This window comes from Pelophylax lessonae (genome assembly GCF_965119305.1).
Source record: "Pelophylax lessonae genome assembly, chromosome: 1".
NCBI classification, from domain to species: domain Eukaryota; kingdom Metazoa; phylum Chordata; class Amphibia; order Anura; family Ranidae; genus Pelophylax; species Pelophylax lessonae.
The window spans coordinates 310646928-310670211 of record NC_138768.1 but is presented as its reverse complement, the minus strand read 5'-3'; the positions used below and the strand labels follow the sequence as shown (position 1 = coordinate 310670211).

The 23284-nt window shown below is 44.3% G+C and overlaps 1 protein-coding gene across 1 annotated transcript in view; it reads left to right on the top strand.

Moving 5' to 3' along the window:
• The window catches only part of PES1 (pescadillo ribosomal biogenesis factor 1), a 207981-nt gene that overhangs the window by 101988 nt on the left and 82709 nt on the right, over positions 1 to 23284 (top strand). Inside the window, exon 5 of the mRNA XM_082256075.1 lies at positions 20509 to 20588. Within this exon, the coding sequence (XP_082112201.1) occupies positions 20509 to 20588 (80 nt within the window). The remainder of the gene's footprint in view (positions 1 to 20508; positions 20589 to 23284) is intronic.

The window sequence follows — 23284 nt, the reverse complement described above, 5'->3', positions numbered from 1 at the left end:
CCCGTCGCTCGTGGTGGAGGAGCCTGAGAGCCCTGCTACATCCAAGGTTTTGGAGGCGATTGCTACTTGCCAGACCATGCTGACTACTAAAATCGAGGAGGTGAAGGTAGATATATCTTTGATGCGTCAGGATATGCAGAAGCTGAGGGACAGAGTTGGTGAGGCTGAACACAGAATTAGTGAGGTGGAGGACTCCCTCCCCCCATTGCAAAACTCCTCAGACAGGCTGCAGCAACAAGTACACCTTATCCTCCAAAAACAAGATGACATCGAGAATAGGCTGCGCCGCTGTAACCTGCGGTTCATCGGCCTCCCGGAGGGCTCTGAAGGTGCTGACCCCTCATCATATTTGGAACAATTGCTCACTCAGACTTATGGCAGAGAATCCTTTTCACCCACTTTTGTTGTGGAACGTGCACATCGCCTCTCAGGGCGCCCCCCCCCTCAGGGTGCACCCCCCCGCACGTTCATCGCTAAATTCCTGAACTACCGAGACCGTGATGCCATATTGCGCCTGGCCAGGGTTAAGGGGAACATTCCATTTGGAAACCACAAAATAGCGATTTTCCCCGACTTCTCTGCTGAGGTCCAGAGGCGCCGCAAGAGCTTTTTGGAGGTCAAACGCAGACTGCGTATCAAGAATATCAAGTACTCCATGTTGTATCCGGCCCGTCTTAGAGTGGAGGGCGAGGACCGAGCCCACTTCTTTGAGGATCCGGAGGCCGCCATCTCCTGGCTAGAAGGCCTGGAAGCTAGAGCCTGACCACCTTGCCCTGGCGACTTCATGATACTTTCTCCCTGATGGCCTATACCTTAAGCTGCTGCAAGAGCGGAGGAGGGGGTTTTGTAGATCCTGCGGAACTCAAGACTTTGCATCCCCCTTCCCCCCCCCCTCCCCCCTCATTTTCCTGCACTATTGCTCCTGTGTTTGACCGGCGGAGCGCCCTAGCTCCACAGATGGAACTGATTTCTCTGTTCTCTTCCTATGGACTTCCACCTGCCCATAGGCTTTGCTACCCAGCGATACACCTGTTGGTTTTCGCCCCCTACACCCGCTAAGGCGTGTGTTTGTGCCCAACTCCCCTGTTGCCCCCTGCGACTTCTGCTGGACCTGGGCCCCCGGGCCCCCTTGTTTATTCTATTTGTATTTTGCTGTATTTTTGCTGCATACCTTGGGGGTCCCTGGCCTCCTGATCTTGCTCTTTCCCAGTCGCATGTGGGCCTGTTCTGGTTGAGGCACTTGTTTGGGAACATGCCCGCACAAGTTGGGGTTGGTGCAGGGCAGGGAGGGGGGATTGGGGTGTTACCATTGTTTATGATTTATATTTGGTACAATCTCTATACTGTTTCTGTTTTATGCACATTGACCTCAAGTAATAATTATTTGCTCTTTTGCTGCTGTATATCGCCGCTGGTGTGTGACCGTGGACTTGTTGGTTCCGCGGCCTTACTGCCTGAGATCCTGGGAGCCTCCGCTCCGCGCACTGTACTACCCCTACCATGGCCGCATTGAAATTGTTGACGTGGAATGTCAGGGGTATGCGTGATAAGATTAAACGAACGGCTGTTTTTAATGTCCTACGCCGTGTACGGGCTGATATTATAGTTCTGGTGGAGACACATTTGGAGGGCCGTGTACAACAGTCCCTCAAACGTCCCTGGGTTGGTTGGGTGCAACACTCTGCTTATAGCTCACACTCCAGGGGTGTGGCGCTACTGGTGGCCAAATCGGTACAATTCCAGCTCCTAGGATCTCAGGTCGACCCAATGGGTAGATATGTTTTTCTCAAAACGTCAGTCTATGGGGAACTGATGTTACTGATGGCTTTCTATGTGCCCCCCCCTTACTCTGCTGTGATTATTATGGAGGGACTGGCGTTTATGGCACAGAGCCCAGGGGCCCCGGTGATCTGGCTGGGTGACTTTAACAATGTGATGGACTCGGGTCTGGATAGGTCCGGTGGCGCCTCCCAGGTGCCGCCGGGGTCGTCCCCGACCAGGTTCTCCCGATTGTTGGAGAGCTTTGGTCTGGCCGACTCTTGGCGCAGCAAATACCCCGCGCAGCGCGCGTACTCCTGTTTTTCGGCTGCACACCACTCTATGTCACGCATTGATCTGATATTGCTGTCTCGAACCCTGCTCCCCAGGTTACTGACGGCAGGCTTCGCCCCACGGACTCTGTCTGATCACTGCCCTTATTGGATACTGTTGTCCTTGCCCTGCAATAGACCTCCCCCGGCCTGGCGCCTGAATCCTGCCTGGCTCCCCTTGGTGTCGGATGGGAACGACATTGAGGGGACCTGGACACAATTCTTCTCTGACAATGAGGGCACTGCCTCCCCGGCTGCGGTGTGGGAGGCGTTTAAACTGTTCGCCAGATCCACTATGATTTCCAAAATCAAGGCTGTTAGAGCGCGGGCTGCTGAGGAGATCTCCAGGGCAACGACAAATCTAATTGAAGCTGAACAGGCCTTTCTGGGGGACCCGACTCCGGCACATGAATCTCAGTATAAATTGACCTCTAAAGTCCTTTCCCAACTTGACTACGAGAGGGCGAAATCTAAGATGTTTTTTCAGAAGCAGAATCTGTTTGCACATGGTGAGCGGGCGGGGAAACTTCTCGCATATTTAGTCCATTGTGAGGATAGGCCCCCGGTAGTTATTACTTTGAAGGATGACCTGGGTAATGAGATCGCTGATCCTGCTGCGGTGACACAGTGTTTCCGCTCATTTTTTAGTACTCTTTACACCTCTAGGGCTCCCGCTGACTGCACTGACATGCATGACTTTTTGGACTCTATTGACTTTCCCACTTTGACACCCGACCAGTTGGCGACCCTCGAGGCACCCATCTCTGTGGAAGAGATTGCAGCAGCCGTGTCCAAGTTCCCTAGGTCTAAGGCCCCCGGCCTGGACGGCCTCCCGATTGAATTTTTCTCCCAATATTCGGAACTCCTCTCTCCTAAATTATTGGCTTTGTTTCAATCTCTATTCAAAGATGCAACCCTACCCCCTTCTATGCGGGAGGCGCTAATTGTGCTCATTCCCAAGCCGGGCAAGGATGTACACGCCCCAGAGTCTTACCGTCCCATCTCTTTGCTCCCAGTAGACACTAAAATCCTTGCGAAAATTTTATCCCTTCGCCTTAACAAGGTGATCCTTTCACTCATACACTCGGACCAGGCCGGGTTCATGCCTGGGAGGAACACCTCATTTAATCTTCGCCGGTTATTTATGAATCTCCAGGCACGGCACGACGGAATGGGTGGCAGGGTGGTGGTCTCATTGGACACGGCTAAAGCATTTGACTCGGTAGAGTGGCCGTTTCTGTGGACCTGTCTGGACCGGTACGGCTTTGGACCTAATTTTATTAAGTGGGTCAAACTTTTATATAGCGCCCCGGTAGCTAGGGTCCTGGCAAATGGCTGGCAGTCGACCGCCTTCCCTTTATCCCGTGGCACTCGACAGGGGTGCCCCCTCTCCCCCCTGCTGTATGCCCTGGCCGCGGAACCTCTGGCGATGGCCATTAGAGCACATCCCGGGATTCGAGGCCTACGTAAGGGACCGTTGGAGGAGAAGATCAGCATGTATGCAGATGACACTTTGTTATATTTGGAGGACTCTCGGGAATCCCTACTCACGGCCCTTTCTTTAATTGAACGGTATGGACGATTCTCCGGTTTTCAGATAAACTGGGATAAGTCACAAATTCTCCCGCTTGACGAGAGCCCACAGGCAATCACCCCCGCAAGCCCAGCCCTACAATGTGTATCCCGCATTAAATACTTAGGGATTCAAGTGACAGCTAACTCAGCAGATTATGTCCCGGATAACGTTCAACCCCTGTTCCCTCTGCTTAAGGCTAAAATTCAAGTATGGTCCAAATTACCTCTGGGAGTGATGGGTAGAGTCAATTTAATTAAAATGATTCTCCTTCCCAAAATACTTTATGTTGTATGGCACTCTCCTATTTACCTGCCACTCAAGCTGTTTAAGCAGATGGAATCACTCCTCAAGACCTTTGTTTGGGGTGCTGACCGGCACAAGATCTCCTGGCGCAAACTCAAGAATCCTACAAACCTAGGGGGATTGGCCCTGCCGGATTTTAATCTGTACTATCTGGCAGCTCAGTTGTCCCAGTTCTTTCATATTGATAAAACGGATAGAGAACGTTTTTTGACCCTGCTCTGCCCTGGGTGGGCTCATCCCCTCGGGGACCCCCTCCTAGTTATCCTTAGGGGTGTCAGGGGCTCACCGGAGCCCTTGTGCCCCAGATCTCTTCTATACCACTATTGTCGGATCTGGGAGGTGGTAGCGTCCAGGCTTCGGTGCCCTCCATTTCACACATTCACCCCTCTGTGGCATAACAGCGCACTACACGAGTTCCTTTCCATCCCTGACCTGTCGATATGGAGCGGGAGGGGCATCCTTCTCCTTAGCCATATCTCCACGACCACTGGTCTGCGGTCTTACGAGGCCTTGCAGGATCAGTTTGCGATCCAGGGCCCCATGCACTACAGATACTTACAGCTCTCCCATGCCTATAGATCTCAATTCCCTGATGGCCCTCCTGAGCTAGAATCGGTTACCACCCTTGAGATTGTTAAAAGTACAGCACCCAGTCACCTTATTTCCATGTTCTACTCTGAACTTCACACACCTTCCTCGACCACCTTGGCTTTTGCACTTAAGACCCGCTGGGAGCGCAGTGTGGGGGCCATGGAGGATGAGGAATGGGAGGATGCCCTGGAGACGTGCCGCAGAGTGTCGCCAAAACTGTCGGATCGCCTAACTCAGACCTTTATAATACACCAGGCTTATCTCACCCCACTTAGACTGTCCAAATATCACCCTGACTTGGTCCCTTCTTGTCCTATGTGTGGAGACCCTGACGCCTCCTTCTTTCATCTCTTGTGGAGCTGTCCCCAATTACAGACTCTATGGCAACAAGTAGTCACATTCCTCCATGACAAGATGGGGTCTCCTCTGCAACTCTCCCCTAAGGAGTGTCTCCTGGGGGTTTACCCAGATGGAGAGATGCCCAAATCCACTGTCATATTTCTTCAGGAAACTTTGTTTATAGTACGTAAACTGATAGCCAGGAGGTGGATGAGACCTACTCCTCCTACTCTAGGTTTGTGGATTAAGGAGGTTAATGGTGTCATCCCATTTCATAAACTTTTGTATAAACATAGGGGGTGCCCTCAGAAGTTCAACAAGATTTGGGACAAATGGGTGCAGTGCCCTGATACGGCTCGGTAATGCAGTGGGTAACTATTCTATGTTGGCCGCCCCTGGTAATTCAATATTTTCTGTTCGAGGGTTGGATCGACGGAGAGCCACTGACTACTGTTTTGTTTTTTTACTATGCCTGTTCTGTCTCTCGGTGCTGATTATTTTGTATATTTGTATTTTTTGTACCCCAATGTGTTATGAACCTGATTGCAGTTTCAATGCACGGTTTATTTTTGTATTGTACCAAAAATTTCAATAAACCTCACTGTTTTGAAAAAAAAAAGGCATGACTGCGGCATATAACAGCAGCCGGCAATACCCATGTCCACAAAAGACAGCCCTAAGAGTCCATTCACACTGCCGCGACTTGTGAGGCGACTTGTGTGCCCTCAAGTCGCCCCAAGTCGCTTGACATAACAAAAGCAATGTAAATCAATGAGAGCCGTCTTAATTGGCACTACTGAAGTCGCTCCGACTTCAGAAAAGGGTCCTGTACCCAATCCTTGCAAAAATTTTCATTAGCGCAGGGATGGGGTTCCGCTCCTTTCACACCTATATATATGTGTGTGTGTATATATACCCCTACACAGAAGTTCAGATGTCATGCCTGCCTCCAAAGACGCCCAAAAAATGCCCGATAAACGCCTGCAACAAAAACGCCCAGGTGTGAAAGGAGCAGAGCCCCATCCCTGTGCTACTAAATATTCTAAGAAAAATTATCTTTTTTTTTTCTGGTTCTGGACATGCTACAGAGCTGAAACTTCACAGGTACACTTTTTAGACCCCTCAGACACTAAATCCAAAGAAATCTCTTTTTTTTTTCAATAATTTTTTCAATAATTGGCTCTCTATCAAAAACGACAATTTTTAAGAACTTTTTTTTTGTGTGATTGAGCATGACCCAGAATCAGCATATTCTGATTGGCCAAATACAAAGTCGTCTATCATGCAAGTCGCGCTAAGTCGCGCTGAGGTCGCGCTGAGGTCGGGCTAACAAGTTGCCCCTTATGAGGCGACTTTCTGGTCGTGGCAGTGTGAATGGAGTCTAAAAGGAGGCCGTCAGTCCAAGTTCACCTCCAGCTAGGAGGAAAAGTGCAACAACCCCCAAAAAAGAGGGGAAGAAAAATCAAGAATCAAAAATAGAAAATACAAACAAAAAGAAAAGGAAAAAAAAAACATGTACTCAGAAGGGCAAGTTCAACGACGTGTAGAAAACAGAGCTCACCTGGAATGAAGTCCACACCACGGCCCCAGGAAATGAGGCAGAAAGGGCACAATGCAGGATCCAGGGCAACCCAGGTAAACCAGGCTAGAGCGGAGGGTGAAACAGAGAAAATGCCCCCCTGTAACAGTATAATTACCAAGGAAGTGACCAGGCAGGAATAAGAGCCAGGGGGCACAACAGGACACCTCACAACAGACCGTAGACCTCAATCTTCCAGAGAACAAGATCAAATAGATTCCAGCCAGTCCGCAGCCTCCCCCGCTGAATTGAAGAAAAGGACGGATCCCTTATAATCCACACGCAGGCGGCTCGGGTACATCATTCCATATTCAGGCCTTTAGCCCGCAGGCCTTTATGCACTTCAGTATATGACCTGCATTTCTTCTGCAGGAAACAACATAATCTTGCTGTTCTCAAACTGCAACTCCTCCCTTTTCCGGGCTTCAGATAGAATACGGTGTCTGTCACGAAAGTTCAGAAAGCGGACCAGAAATGGACGTGGAGGAGCCCCCGGCGGGCGAGCTCCGGTGGGCACTCTGTGGGCCCTCTCCACCACATACGTAGGAGGGGGAGCAGTCAGGTTAAGCAGATCACAAAATAATTTTTCAGCAAACTGTGTAGGATTAGATCCCTCTGCCTTCTCCGGTAAGCCCACCACCCTGACATTTTTGCGGCGTTGCCAATTTTCAGCATCCTCCATCTTATCCGCCATAGCATTCACCTGGGCCTGCATAGCAATAAGTTGTGCTGAATGAGAAGCAGTGACATCCTCCACCTCAGAAATGTGACTCTCAGTTTCAGTCAGGCGCCCCCTTATCTTATCCAAATCATGCCGGATCAGGGTACATTCTGAAGCCAGGTTGTCTATCCTGATCATCAAGGCAGTCTTACAATCATCTATGGCAGCCAGTATAGGGGTTGTGATATCCCCCCCTCCAGGAGACCCCCCCGGCCTGCCCAGCAGTCCCCAGCAATGGTCCCGAGGTACCTGACTCCGCTGTCCGCTCCATAGGTGGGGTCCCAGCTGCTGCAGACATCTTCCCTGACTGTGAGAGGCTGCCTCGTTCCAGCACGAGTAGACAGATATCTACACTTTATGATACTCCAGTCAATGGCTTGACACCTATATTCTACCTCGCTTGACCCTTTGCCATTATATTTACTCACCCTCCACAGGTTGTCAATACCTACTTATATAAACCAGTAAGGTTTTCTTTGGAGTGGTCCTTGCTGAGCAGATTTTGATCATTGTGGCACCCTTGTAGCCTCCAGCGCAGCTACTCTTCTCACTTTCTTCTACAATTTGCCCTTGATGGGTTTTATTGGAATGGGGCATTCCTTTCCTACCAGTAATTTCTTACCGTTTTAACGACAGATCATTCCACTCTCCTATGAAGACTTTGAGGGCACATTGAGTGTTTGGAACTCTGGTTGACCCCTGAAGAAGGGTTTGATACCCGAAACACGTAGGGTCATTTTCCGGTTCGCTCCACCATGTGTACCTGAGTGTCTTCAATGTTGACTGGTATATGATCTGTCATTGCATGCAACTTTTAACAAGCCCTTGTCTATGTACAATTGTGTTACATTTCGTTTTGTATGTTTTTTGTCTCTTTGTATAATAAAGTTTACTATTTTATTTTGACATTCAGTGTCTACTGCCATTTAAAGTCCCATACCATTGAGGATTTCCTTTGTATAAACATGTGGAAGAAGGTGCTCTGGTCAGATAAAACCAAAATCACAATGCAAAATGTTATGTTTGGCGTAAAAGCAACACAGCTCATCACCCTACACACATGATCCCCACTGTCAAACATGGTGGTGGCAGCATCATGGTTTGGGCCTGCTTTTCTTCAGCAGGGACAGGGAAGATGGTTAAAATTGATGGGAAGATGGATGTAGCCAAATACAGGACCATTCTGGAAGAAAACCTGATGGAGTCTGCAAAAGACCTGAGACTGTTACGGAGATTTGTCTTCCAACAAGACAATGATCCAAAACATAAAGCAGAAGAAATGTTTTTGGATCTTAACTGGAAGGGAAAGTAATAGTTTCTGCCACCATCCCGAGAGTATAGTTTTGTCGGTTCGTGGTGCCTCAAGTCAGGTATGGGATTTTAAGGGCAGGAGTAAAGCGAGTAAACAGTAGTTGTACAGTTTATAGATAAAATTTATTCACATGTATAATTATATACAGAAATTTGAGTGAATTAATGGGTAAAGTCCCATTGTGATGGAGAAGAGAAAGTAGTAGGTGTGTTTACACGTGAAAACGGTGACTTAAACAAGAAAGGTAGATGGTCCTGCTCTGCTGTTCCTCATATCAAAGAATGGGAAATGGTTGCAGAGAGGGGCCTGATCGGTATTCCGACATGTTTCGGCCTGTAGCGGCCTTTATCAAGGATGTTACCGATTCTAGGAATAAGTACAATGGATTTGTCAGTGATAATAATATATAGTTGTTCAGATTAGATTATATATAAGATTGTAATGTAACATACATATTTTTTGTCCACTTTCTGGAGTATTGCCTTCCCAGATTTTCTCCGGGAGCTGCAGGAACAATGCTGTATTGGGTGAAAAAGGTGTGGTTTGGTTGTAGTTTGAGCCACAAGTAAAAAACATGGAGGGTTGTTTGTAGTAAGTAATATAAAGTATAATAATTACTTCTTGGGCCACGTTTTCCTGGTCCAAATGGTTCAATGTGGCTATGATATACAGATTTCCACATTGATAGAGATCATCTGTGGTGTTTGCACATTGATGGAGATCATCTATGGTGCGGGGTATATAAGGTGTAGTACATAGTAAAAGTAAAGGATGTGGCTTTAAGTAAAGTGAAACATCCTGGGTTGAAGTACAAAAATTAAAAGTTTTTGAAAATGTATAAAGAATTTAGACTTGGTTGGAAGATGTTTGCACATCTTTTCCAGGTCTATGCTTACGCTTAGTAGAAGAGTATCGGTGTAGTATCACAGCATGTTGCCTCCAGGTCCTGTCCTCCTGCGATCCGGGAGAGACTGAGGACTTGGAGGTGTTCCCCGGCCTTTTAAAGGCTGTCGCACATGCGCAGTGATGCGCTGTGTGACGCCTATGGGCGGTGTCCGTGGTGTAACGAGAGATGCGCCTGCGTGCGGCAGATGCGGCATCCCTTGTAGCCGTGCGGACGTGCCCCTACGGCCGCCGACACGGAATGAAAGCCGCAATCCCCAGGGGGATAGTGGAGGGTACAGGACCAACCAGTCGGCTTAAAAATGCCCCGATCCAAAAGGGGATTCGGGGCTTTCCGTGCCGGGAGTTCCTGGAGTTCTGGAAATGAGCAAAAGAAGTGGACGAACAGTATCATGACAATATATGTAATATATTTGAGGTGGTACACTGTACAGAAGTGTAAACACCAGTTAAGTACATATAAAGAAAAAATAAAATAAAAATAACAAGACATGGTATATAATAGTGTCTTAGTGCAGCAAAATAATAGTGGGAGGAGAGGGGATGTGAGACGGTCTGGATCGGGTCAGGGTGGGGGGGGGTTTTTCATTATGGTCAGGCATCCCCACATCATGTTTTGCGATGTATTAGAGGTTGGATGGCCAAATGTGAGGTTGATCCAAATGGTAGTGGGTTCTGTTGGTGATGGGTTTAGTCTTTTTTGCCGGAAGAAAATCCTGGGAGGAATGGACGATAACTTTGAGCTTCATTTAGCCCTGGTGGGGTAGTAGCCTTGAGAAGTGTAATCCAGCGCATTTCTAATTGTAACAACGTTTTGTTCCAGTCCCCGCCACGTAGTGGGATATGGATCCTGTCCAGGGCCATGAAGTTAATTTTTGGCATTTTATAGTTGTGGTCGTCCCTCACGTGTCTGCCTAGTGGCACATAGAAATTGCCAATGTGCATGGTCTGGAGGTGTTGATTGACCCTTTTCCCAAATTCCTGTCGGGTCTTTCCTATATAGAAGGACCCGCATTTGCAGGTCATCATGTATATTATTCCTCTGGTTTTGCAGTTGCAAAAGTGTTTTGGTTGGAATGGGTCTCCATTCGGTAAAATAGTATTAGTTATTTGGCGGATGACAGGGCATTGGGCGCAGTCTCCGCATGGGAAGGTGCCTTTGTTTTTGCATGGGTCTCTTTTAGATCCTTCCTGGAATTCACTGCGTACTAGTTGTTGTTGGAGGGAGCCTGCTTTCCTAAAAGTAATAGGTGGATGATGTGGTAGGAACTTAGAGATGCTGGGTTCTTCCATGAGGATGGGCCAATTCTTTGTGAAGATATTTCTGATTTCCTGGTGTTCGTTGGTGAATCTGATGATAATGCGAGTATCAGCTCCAGTTTTGGTGGGTTGCTTGTTTTTGAAGAGAAGCGTTTCTCTGTCTTTGTTGTTGGCCCGATTAAATGCCTTGCGTAGTGAGGTTTTGGTGTAACCTCTTTCTAGAAATCGGGAGGTGAGTGCATCGGCTTCCAATTGGAAGTTGGCTGGGTCATTGCAATTTCTCTTGATTCTGAGGTATTGGCTGTAGGGTATAGAATGAATGAGAGGTTGTGGATGAAAGCTTGAGGCATGGAGAATGGAATTGCCTGCTGTCTCCTTTCTGTAGAGAGTGGTGGAGATTTTTCCTGTGGGGTCTTTGTATATTAGGGTATCAAGAAACGATATTTGTTGTTTGTTGTACGACATTGTAAAAAACATGTTATGTTCGTTTTGGTTCATCTTAGTTAGTAAGTCAAGTATCATGTGTTCTGGTCCGTTCCATATAATCAATATGTCGTCAATATATCTTTGCCATATGAGAATCTTGTCAGTATAGATGGTGTTTTCTTCATTTGATAGGAATTCTTGCTCCCATGAGCCTAAGTAGATATTGGCGTAAGAGGGGGCGCAGCTGGTTCCCATCGCAACCCCACACGTTTGGATATAGTAGTTGCCACCAAATGTGAAGACATTATAATTGAGTATGTGTATTGTAGCATGTCTGTGATGAAATGATTGAAGTTTTGGTCACGTTGATTGTGACAGCGAAGTGTTTTTTCGATTATTTGTATTCCTTTGGTATGGGGTATGTTATTGTATAGAGATTCCACATCAATCGTAATTAAATATGTTTCTTCTGGTATGGAGATGTCATTGAGTATTCTGAGAAGATGAAGGGTGTCTTGGGTGTAGGAGGGCAGTTCTTTAACATGAGGGCGTAGGTATCGGTCAATAACTTTACTCATGGACTCTGAGATGCTTTCCGTTTCCGGATATGATCGGTCTTCCGGGTGGGTCATCTATGTTTTTATGCAGTTTAGGTAATGCATATAATGTGGGTGTTTTAGGGTGTGGTGTCCTTATGTATTCCCATAGGTTCTGGGAGATGGTACCTTCCCGGAATGCGTTATCCACTTTGGTATAGAAAATTTGATCGTATGATTTGATCATAATTGGGGCGATCTGTTTGTAGCATTTGGTGTTGGAGAGTATTGTATGGCACATATTTTTGTATTTTTCTTTGCTCATAACAACTACATTACCTCCTTTATCAGACGGCTTAATGATAATTGTATCATTATTTTTGAGTTCTTGGAGGGCTCGTTTTTGTTTGTTGGTCAAATTGGACATATGTTTTTTCTCTCTGATTGCTTCTATGTCCTTAGTGGTTTGTCGCACGAACAGTGCGATTGCTGGATTGGTATTGAAGGAGGGGAATTTGTTTGATTTCTTTTTAAACGTAGGTATGTCTGAAGTTGCTTCTGGCTCATCGTTGTCAGAGTCTTGGTCTGGTTCACTTGGATCATCCCAATCATCTAGGTCACTTTCTTGAAGTAGTAGGTTGAGGTCCCGGATGGCTCTGAACTCAGCCGCTGTCAGTGTGGGTGTGGCTTGTGGTTGGGGTTGTTTATGATAAAGAGTTTTGAGTAGCAAATTTCTGGCAAATAAGTTGACGTCCTTGATAGTTTCAAATTTGTCTAGGCATGTATTAGGACAAAAGGAGAGTCCTAAAGATAGCACTTCTTTTTGTTCCTTGGTTAGTGTGTGGGATGATAGGTTTATTACCGTTTTTCTTCCTCCTGTTTCTTCTCCGATTGATGTTTTCTGGGGGGTTTGGGGTTCGTTTTCCCTAAAAAAACACCCTGTTGTTTTTGATCGACCTTCGATCTTGTGAACATGTTGTAGGCTTTGGGGGGTTGGTCCATGTTCCCCGATTGCGTGGCTTGTTCGTCTGCCATATTAGTTCCTTGGAATTGAGGTTCAGTTTCCTGAGTATTTTCCTCATCTGTTCTGCGTCGGGGTTCTTGTTGTTTTGGAGGTGGTCCTCTTCTATTTTTATAGTAATCAGGGCCAGAGTTGTATGAGGATGAATCCGATGAGTAGTAATGTTGTCCTGTTTTATCTGGAGGTCTGCCATATTGGGTTCTGCGGTTGGTCCGTTGATTTGCCCATTTATAAGCTCTGCCTTGGGCGAAAGCATTCTTGTCGCGCCAGTATTTTCTTTCTTTTTTTCGTAGGATGTCTTTTCCATATTCTTCAAGGTGCGATTTGAGTTTGTTTTCCTGTTCACTATATAATTGGGCTTTTTTGAGAGGGGCTAGTTGTTCATAGGTTATTTTGATGTCAAGGTCTAATGTTTTTATTTGTCTCAGATATTCTTCTTGTAGAAGAATCATTAGGTTCCTTGAACATTCATTAAGTTGGTTTTCCCATTCTTTCTTAAGTTGGGTTGTAACATTTTCCATAGTGGGAAAGATTTGGATTCTTAATCCTACAGGGTTGATCTTCTCGCTAATGTAGCGTTCAAATGTCTTGATGTGCCAGTGTAGTGCCGACTTCCTCTCCAAGTGTTTTTGGAGTGTTCTGAATAGTGCCAAAATATCGGATTCCGTTTGTTCTTTGGCTTTGAAGCTGGTGTGGATGCCTGACATAAGAGTCTCCCATTCATCACCAACCAGGTCTCCCACATCTTTTTCTCCTTCTTCTTCAGTCATCCTTACTGGCTAGGAGAAGGATGTTTGCTTTTGGAACAGGCAATCAACAGGGCTTTGCTGAGACTGTGGAAAGTGCCACAGCGCAAGCTATGTTTGCCTGGGAATAATAGGTTTGGTGCTATTGCTGCTTAGCGACCATAAGATAAATTGTATAAGAATTGAGTATTTCCAGAGATCCGAGAGGCTGTGGATGTGTTATCCATCCGGGGTATTAGTTGAAGAAATGTTTTTGGATCTTAACTGGAAGACAATGATCCAAAACATAAAGCAAAATCTACAATGGAATGGTTCACAAATAAACATATCCAGGTGTTAGAATGGCCAAGTCAAAGTCCAGACCTGAACCCAATCGAGAATCTGTGGAAAGAACTGAAAACTGCTGTTCACAACGCTCTCCATCCAACCTCACTGAGCTCGAGCTGTTTTGCTGGAGGAATGGGCAAAAATTTCAGTCTCTCGATGTGAAAAACTGATAGAGACATACCCCAAGCGACTTACAGCTGTAATTGCAGCAAAAGGTGGCGCTACAAAGTATTAACTTAAGGGGGCTGAATAATTTTGCACGCCCAATTTTTCAGTTTTTTATTTGTTAAAAAAGTTTGAAATATCCAATAAATTTCGTTCCACTTCATGATTGTGTCCCACTTGTTGTTGATTCTTCACAAAAAATTGCAGTTTTATATCTTTATGTTTGAAGCCTGAAATGTGGCAAAAGGTTGAAAAGTTCAAGGGGGCCGAATACTTTTGCAAGGCACTGTATATAACGTCTTTATATAAAGACGTATTTTAGGGTTTTTTGTATTTTAGAGTTGCACTTCTGTTTGTCAAAAAGCAATATTTTTGTTTGTTTATGAAACGGTTTTCTTTATATAAAACCAAGTTTCATGAACAAACAAAAATATTGCTTTTTGACAAACAGAAGTGCAACTTTAAGGCTCCGTTCACATGTAGGCGTTTTGGGGCATTTTGGGGGCGTTTTTCTGCTCTAGGATCAGCTCTCAAAACGCCCAACAAGACAAATCCTATTCATTTCAATGGCCCCTATTCACATCTGAGCGTTTTGACGCTGTGAGAAAAACGCCCAACGCTCAAAAAAGTACATGAGCTTCTTTTTGGGGAGATTACAGTGGTTTTCTATTGGTTTCTATTCAATCTAAAAACGCCTGCACAAAAAACGCCTGTAAAAAACCTGCAAAAACGCCCATAAAAACGCCTGAAAAAACGCCCGAAAAAACGCCCATAAAAACACCTGTAATAGCAATGCCAAGATGTGAACGTAGCCTTAATAAAAAAAAAAGCCAAAAAACTGTAAACTCTATTGGCTGTAATGTCATTGCACATATTACCAACATTATTTATTACGAAAAAAGAAAATCCTTTTTTATATTTTTTTCTCTTTCAGAAGCTTAGCAGATGCTTCTTACTTATGCGGTGGTGCAATTACATGTTTAAACTTTAATGTGCTATTATTACAGGCTCTGGATGGAATTGTGTTGCCGAATTAGAAATGGCCAGCAGAGTAGTGTTTAATTTTGATATCAATTTTCCATTTTGTTTTAGTGCCGGTTCACATTTGTGCAATGCGGGAACGCTGCGAATATACAGCCTGTTCCCACATCGCATCCGCAGCCCTGGCAGTTCACACTGCCATATGTGATACGCTGGGGGTGTCAATTAAAAGTTAACGACACCCCCAGCGCATATCGCAGTGCGATCTGAAAGTTCGCACAGAATCGGATTGCACTAGTGTGAACCACCATTCCATCCGATTCCAAAAAAAGGGTCCTGTGCGTGTTTCAGTGCGATTGTGGTGCGAATTCAGCCATACAAACTGTATGGCTGAATTTGCACCGCGCAGAGATTGCATGTAATTTTAGGAGCACTGCGCTCCGAATTACGTGCGATCTCTGTGATCGCACAAATGTGAACCGGCACTTAGTCCTAGTCTTTTGACTAAAATGTCATTTTAGTTTTAGTCCTATGTTAGTGTTGTGACTAAAATTCTATTTTCGTTTTAGTCATATTTTAGTCATCTGAATTGTTTAAGTTTTAGTCGTACTTTAGTTGACTAAAATAGTGTTAATTTCGTTGACGGAAATATTTTAGTCGACAAATACTGGGCAATAGGCTGCGATTTTACAAGTGAAATTGGCCTGATGTGAATGGGGCTAAAGTAGAGCTATAGACAAAACTTTTTTTTATTTTGGATCGAGTAAGAAAGGGTTAGTTTTTTTTTTTTTCACCTGGCATAAAGACTTCAAAGTTTTAAAACTGATGTGATGTGATTGGTTTAGTTACAGTTATGTTTAAACATTTCCTTTGTCGTTTTAAACAATTTCTGTTACATATAAGGCAGGGATATGCAAACTGTGGCCCTCCAGATGTTGCAGAACTACAAGTCCTATGATGCATAGCAAGACTGACAGCCAAAAGCATGACACCCAGAGGCATGATGGGAGTTGTAGTTTTGCAACAGCTGGAGGGCCAGAGTTTGCAAATCCCTGATATAAGGGGACGTTTCCATGACGTAGTACAGTATAAGCATAAGATTAGATCAGTCACTAATACTAAACTGATCGTAGGATGCCAAAGGCAAGGAAGGCCCCTTTCAGGCGTCCTTTACGTGCCTGTTTTCGTTTTGATCAGGCACGTCGCGGGCGGCCGCAGGGGTCCTGAGCGCAGTGTGTGGACTACACGTGTGTTCCGGTGAGGTCTGCGTGCTCAGTGAGACGGGATGGGTGGACTGGAGAAGAAGAAGGTATACGACTTTTTAGACGGTTTTTCTTTTATCTAGTCAGTTTTCTGTAATAGACGGTGTAGTATTTCTTTCCTCGCTGTACACACCACAAGGCCAGGAGTCGTAGTGATCCCAGCACGCACATACACCTACACAGGCTGTGAGGAGACCATGTTGGCCCTCCGTGTGTGCTGTTCATACTGAAGATACATATATACAGAGTATATTAGCATTCTTAGACCAATATTCGAACTAGACATTTCCTCTGTTCACCTGCTTCTTTCATTTTACTTGTGTAGAAAATTGTTAGTAATTAACCCCGGCCTCCCTTTTACCACTTCACCTTCGGAAGATTTACCCCCTTCATAACAGGCCATTTTTTTTTTTTTTGCGATATGACACTGCGTTACCTCAACTAACAAATTTGCAGTCGTGCGACACTGCAAATAAAATGCATCTCTTTTTTTCTCCCGCAAATATAGCTTTCTTTTGGTGGTATTTTATCACCTGGTGGTGTTTTTTTTTTTTTTCCCACTAAAAAACTAAAAAAAAAATATTTTTTACTTTCTGCTCTTAACCACTTAAGCCCCGGAGGATTTGGCTGCTAAAAGACCAGGGGGTATTTTGCGATTTGGCACTGCTTGACTTTAACGGACAATTGCGCGGTCGTGCGACGCTGTACCTAAACGAATTTGACGTCCTTTTTCCCCCCTAAAACAGAGCTTTCTTTTGGTGGTATTTGATCACCTGTGCGATTTTTTTATTTTTTTTTGATCACGCGCTATAAACAAAAAAAGAGCGTCAATTTTGCAAAAATAACATTTTTTCACATTTTTTTATATGAAATTCCCCCCCAAAAAAATGTAAAAATCAAAATTTTTTAACATTTTCGGCCAATTTGTTTTATGCTACATATGTTTGGTAAAAAAATCGCTAAAAGCGTATTTTTATTGGTTTGCGCAAAAGTTATCGCGTTTACTAACAAACGGAAATTTTTTTGTCATTTTTGTTGTTTTTTTTTTTTTTAACGCGTAATGGCGGCGATCTGCAATTTTTTTTTTTTTTGCGGTATTGCGGACAGATCAGACCCTTGACTGACATTTTTGACACTTTTGGGGTTACCAGTGACATTTCTACAGTAATCAGTGCTATACATATGCACTGTTACTGTAAAAATACACTGGTAGTGAAGGGGTTAACTTTATTTGAGAGGGAGGGGCTGTGTGTGTCCCTAGGGGCGTGATTCTTACTGTGATTGGCTGTGGCTTGAGCTGTAGGAACACTGATCAACAGTCCTACATTGTAGAACCGTGTGATCTTTGTTTCTACACAGGGGAGAATGACAGGTGGCTTGTTTACACTAGCCGCCTGACTTTCTCCCTCTCCCCCGACGATCACGGAGTGACCGGCGGACATCGGGTGTGGGGGGGGGGTCCGTGACCGAACGGGAGCGTGCCTCCACGGGCACGCGCTCGCTCCCCAGAGCCTCACAGGCTAGTGACGTAGACCTACGTCGCTCTGCCTGTGAGGGGCTGACTGCCGCAGTAAATATACTGTGAGGAGTCGGCAAGCGGTTAAACCTATCCAATATAAATCCAATTTCTTCATCCATTTAGACCAATTTTGCTACAAATTTTTGGTTAAAAGAAAATCCCAGTAAGCGTATATTGATTGGTTTGCGCAAATGTTATTGCGTTTACAAACTATTGGATATTTTTTTTTTACAAGTAATGGTGGCGATCAGCGACTTATAGCGGGACTGCGATATCACTGCAGACAAATTGGACATCTGACACTTTTTGGGGACTGGTGAGGTGACACTTAGGCACCTTTTCACACTTGTGGGACTTGTCCTGCGACTTGGGACTGCAAAGTCACATGACAAGTTGTACTCCATGATTTCCAATGAGTACTGTTCATATCTGTGTGACTTCAAAGTAGTCTCTGCACTAATTTGGTTTAACTTTGATGCGTTTTGAGGTCATAGACCTCAAGATTACACAGGCATTGCTTCAAGTCACGCCAGCGTTGCGCGACTTTTGGGTTGAACAACTATGAAAGGAGCCTAATACAGTGATCAGTGCTAAAAATATGCACTGTCACTGTACTGACACTGGCTGGAAAGGGGTTAACATTAGGGGCGATCAAAGGGTTAACTGTGTGCCTAGCTGGTGTTTTAGTGTAGTGGGGGAGGTGCTCCCCCCGAGCTATTGTGTTCTCCCGGTGGGGGGGAGATTTACCCACCGGCAGAATAAAGTGATCACTGCTGGCAGTAATTTAATGAAAAAGCCGAGAGCTGGTTCTACCCAAGTTGATCGATCAACTCTGAAACATTCAGCCTGTCCATACATGGTTGGAATTTCTGCCGGTTTCTTCTGAACTGGCTGAGATTTAAACAGTCTATGGCTGGCTTTACTAATATTAGCACCTCCATCTTAATTGTATGTTGTAACGGAACCGCGACCCACATTGTACTTGTGGACTTCCGTCAGTATATGGTTTCCTCCCAGTCGTGAACATAGATATCAGATTTTCCAGCTGCCCCATACAAAGCTAGCCGACAACTTAGCTCGTATACGTTTTGGAACCTTCTCCTTTATTGAACATTCTCACACAGTTTATATACAGCATGGACCTCCCCCTCCTGATCAAATTACCCCATCAGGTCAGGGATTGCCTGATTACATTATCCTATGCAGATGAAATTGTATACAGAAATAGAATTAACCTCAACTAATTATCTAGCCATCTGGACAGAAACAATATGTGAGTTCATTTAACATTTAACAATGGGACAGACAGGCTTCACAGAATAGACGTCACACCTCAATACACAGACAATAATGAGAGCCTGTCTCTGACATTGAAGTTCAATACACATTATCATAAGTGTAAACACAGAACCCTTTTGAAGCAATTCAAACCATTAAGTATCTGTCTTTCACTCCCAGTGACGGTGAGTACCATCACACATGAGTTCTGTTAAGTACCTTGAAGTCTATGGGAGGTACAAGTGGGGTTTCATTCTTGATCAGTGTTTTTTTTTTTTTTTTTTTTCACCCCATAACAGTGCAAAATTTTAAGGAATCCCATCTCTTATTTTGCTTGAGAAACCTTGGAAGTTTAAATATCATGGGTTGCTATCCAACACAAACATCAATTCTACTACACTGAAAAACACATTTCTGCCTGTTCTGTGGGGCTTTATTCAGGTATCCCCAAAATGTACTAGCGCTACACTGTTTTCAGTCTGTACCCAATTCACACAGGGCGTCATCCATCCCATATAAAACACTAATTGATGGCGATGACAGTGGCAAAAGGTTGTGACTGTTAGCAATTGACAAAAGTATAATTTTGTGTATAGAGTGATATAATCATAAAATATTAAAGAGATGGTGGTGTTATACAAAAAAAAAATTTTTTAGCACCCAAAACTACTTGTATTTGTCAGATTGATAACCTTTAAATCTTTGTTTTTATGTCTGAAATTATTGTTTCCTATTAGCAGTTCATACTGCCTGAGGAGGTCAGGGTACTTTGAATGCTTTCACTATCTATTTAGTTAGCCAATAAATGCTTTCACCCCAAATCCAAACTACTACTTTTTCAATGGAGATGCAAATGTGCCTCCCACTGAGGTACCACAGCACCTACACTCGGCAAACGACACTAGGATTAATTTACTAAAACTGTAGAGTATAAAATGGGGTGCAACTCTGCATAGAAATCAGTTGGCTTTTAGGTTTTTTTTTTTTTTTTTTCTTTTAAAGCTCAATTGAACAAGCTGAAGTAAGAAGCTCATTGGCTACTATGCACAACTCTACCAGGTTTTGCACTCTCCAGTTTTAGTAAATCAACCCCAATGGCTTCATGGAGACAGGTGACAAGGCATGATCTCATTCACAGCCAGTGCCTTCCCCATTCCCTGGCCAGTCACACAATTAAAAGTGCTCTGTGTATCTTGTCACTGTTGTTGTCCATCTTGGGCTCCCCTGGCCCAAGCTTAGACATGTTGATGTTATGGGATTAGCACAAAATTAATAGCAGATAAGTAGAGGATTCAGAGAGTCACCGGTGGCAGTTCACGACGCACCTGGAAGTGATAGAGCACAAACTCTTGTGTATTTCTCTGAAAGCTATCCTAGAAATATCAAAGGGGGTGGGGGCTGCTCCAGATGTCAGGGCAGGAACGTACAATTTTCCTCAAATCACCATAGGTGAACCAAACCTTATTGATGGAGCAGTCCTCAGTGATAAAATGGTTTAGGAAAGTGAACTCTTAAGTTTCAGCATTTTTGTCTTTTAAGAATATAGCTTACTCCAATGCATTTTCTCTTTCAGTATGAAAGTGGCTCTGCCACCAACTACATAACAAGAAATAAAGCACGAAAGAAACTCCAGCTAAGCTTACCAGATTTTAGGTTCGTAAAATACATTTTACCTGACTTAAGACAAAATGTAATTCCAATTTCTTGTAGTGTGGGAATAATTTTGCTCTTTAGCACTTTTGTTTGATGTTATTTGTTCCAGTTCTTGGGGGGGTAGGGAGGAATACACAGCTCTAAAAACTTGATAGCAACACTAAGCCTTCTCAAATCTATCCAAATAAATTAAATAGTTTGACTGGAATTCCACTTTAATCTATTTGCTGGGGCCTATTGTTACTACAAGCCCTGTGTCTTCAGGATGTTTAATTGCAATGTAAAAGTAACCCCCAATTAAAACTGCAAATCATGCATTTAAATGTGTATTGGTTAAATTTTGATTATCTGTGAACACCTTCCCTTGGGTTGAAGGGTTTCCAACACATCCCTTATGGGGCCAAGCAATATATTAGGTCTCTTAAGGCCCGTACACACGTACCGATCGTCGGCATACAAACGTCGGTGGACGAAGGATCTGCCGATTGTACGCGTGTTAGTATGGTGCCTCCGACAGATGTCTGCGCACAATCCGCGGACAAAAGTCTTTCTTGCAAACATGAAAATATTTGTATGCCGACACCAGAACGGACGATTGTTCGCCTGTCAGTACACAATTCGGCCGACAGACCGCAGATTTGCAAGACTGGGCATGCTCAGAAAATAGAAAACACAGGGAAAGTTAACCATTACATGACATCACTTCTGCAGTCGGCGGACAAAATTCTTGTGCTGTCCTTGTGCTGTCTTTGCACTTTTCAGCAGACACCGACATCCCGGGGAGAAAAGAGGAACATTTGTAAGCCGACCATCGGTACGTGTGTACGGGGCTTTAGGCTAGGTTCACATTTGTGTGGAAGTGCGTGTAAGTCACACACAGTCCTGCAGCCACACGAAAATCATGCTGCTTTTAAGAAAATGCACTTGGTGTTAACTCTTAATGGCACCCCGCCCACTGAAAAACAAGGTGCCAAAGCACTATGGGGTTTCTAAGGACCGCAATTTAAAAATATTGCAGTGACTTTTTCCCTGCAGGAAACAGGCACAGCAGCCTATTCAAATGAATGTTGTGCTGTGTCCGCATAAATGCAGCACGCACAACTGCACAGATATGAACCTAGCCTTACTCCAGATAGGCTTGCTCAGGACATTAGCTCAAGGTGACAACCCTGAAGAGTATACTTCTCTTGTGATGTACTTCAGGGTTGTCTACTTCTCACTCACTACTTGGTAGGTGGGCTCTTCAGTGTAGTATTAACTTTCAACAAGTGCACTGGAATGGCATATTTGTGTGTCTGCTTAACAAGCACAGCCAATTATCTGCAAGAAAGTTTGATATAATTCTTCCATTGTATATATATTTGAACTGGTTACTAGCTTATTAAAGTTATAATAAATGCTCCAAATTCTTTGAATTGGTGCATTCTAGCCAATCAGGTAAACTTTCCCAAGTACTATATTTAAAGCAAATCCAAGCACCTACATTTGCACTTCCTAATTGTGCTGGCTCCACATCAGAGACGCTGCAGTGAGTTCTCCCCGATCAGGGTATTCTGGGAGCACTCACTGCAACATCGGGATCTGATTTGAAGAAGAAACTGAACATCAAGCTAGGCACTCAGTGTACAGTGATAATATGGTTCAACAATAAAAAAATGTGAAAAAAGTCCATAAAATCCAAATGAGTGATAATAGTGCTAGATAAGCCCCTTAGGGTAAGTATTAGAGTCAACGTGTAAAAACAAATAATAGTGCTGTGATCAATTCATTCCAAAAGACACCTCCGTGATTATAAGGATCTGCCACCAGATATACAAGCCTCTCACCTCAGTATCTGACCCAGGAGCCACCCAGGGTCAGAAACAGCAGTCACCTGCAGGGGTGATTGAAAGCCAGCAAAACGATATCTCAGGCGAGTCCAGGATCATGAAGCCCATAAATCCATTAAACCGGATGAATATGAGGACAGAAGACACAATCTAGTGCTCTGTCTATAAATCAATCAGCAAACGTTAATTTGAAGAAAGGGGTACTCGCAATACACTCAATGGAGTCAGGCAAGGCAAACAAACAAGACCCCTTGCTGAAGAATTCACAGCCCTTAGTGCCGACGTAACGCGTACAGGGGGGCGAAGCTGTGCTGCTGACATCACTCCCTTTCCTCTCTCGCTTGGAGACTTGTTTGTTTGCCTTGCCTGACTCTATTGAGTGTATTGTGAGTACCTCTTTCTTCAAATAAACGTTTGCTGATTTATTTATAGACAGAGAGCACTAGATTGTGTTTGTTTTCTGTCCTCATATTCATCCGGTTTTATGGATTTATGGGCTTCATGATTCTGGACTTGCCTGAGATATCGTTTTGCTGGCTTTATACCACCCCTGCTGACTGCTGTTTCTGACCCTGGGTGGCTCCTGGGTCAGATACTGAGGTGAGAGGCTTGTATATCTGGTGGCGGATCCTTCTAATCATGGCAGTGTCTTTTGGAATGAATTGATCGCAGCACTATTATTTGTTTTTACACGTGGACTTTATAATACTTACCCTAAGGGGCTTATCTAGCACTATTATCACTTATTTGGATTTTATGGACTGTTTTCACATTTTTTTATTGTTGAACCATATTATCACTTGTATTTATGATTTAGTGCAACACATTTACCTTGGATTTGTTTGCTTTTTTTTGTGTAGTGGGATC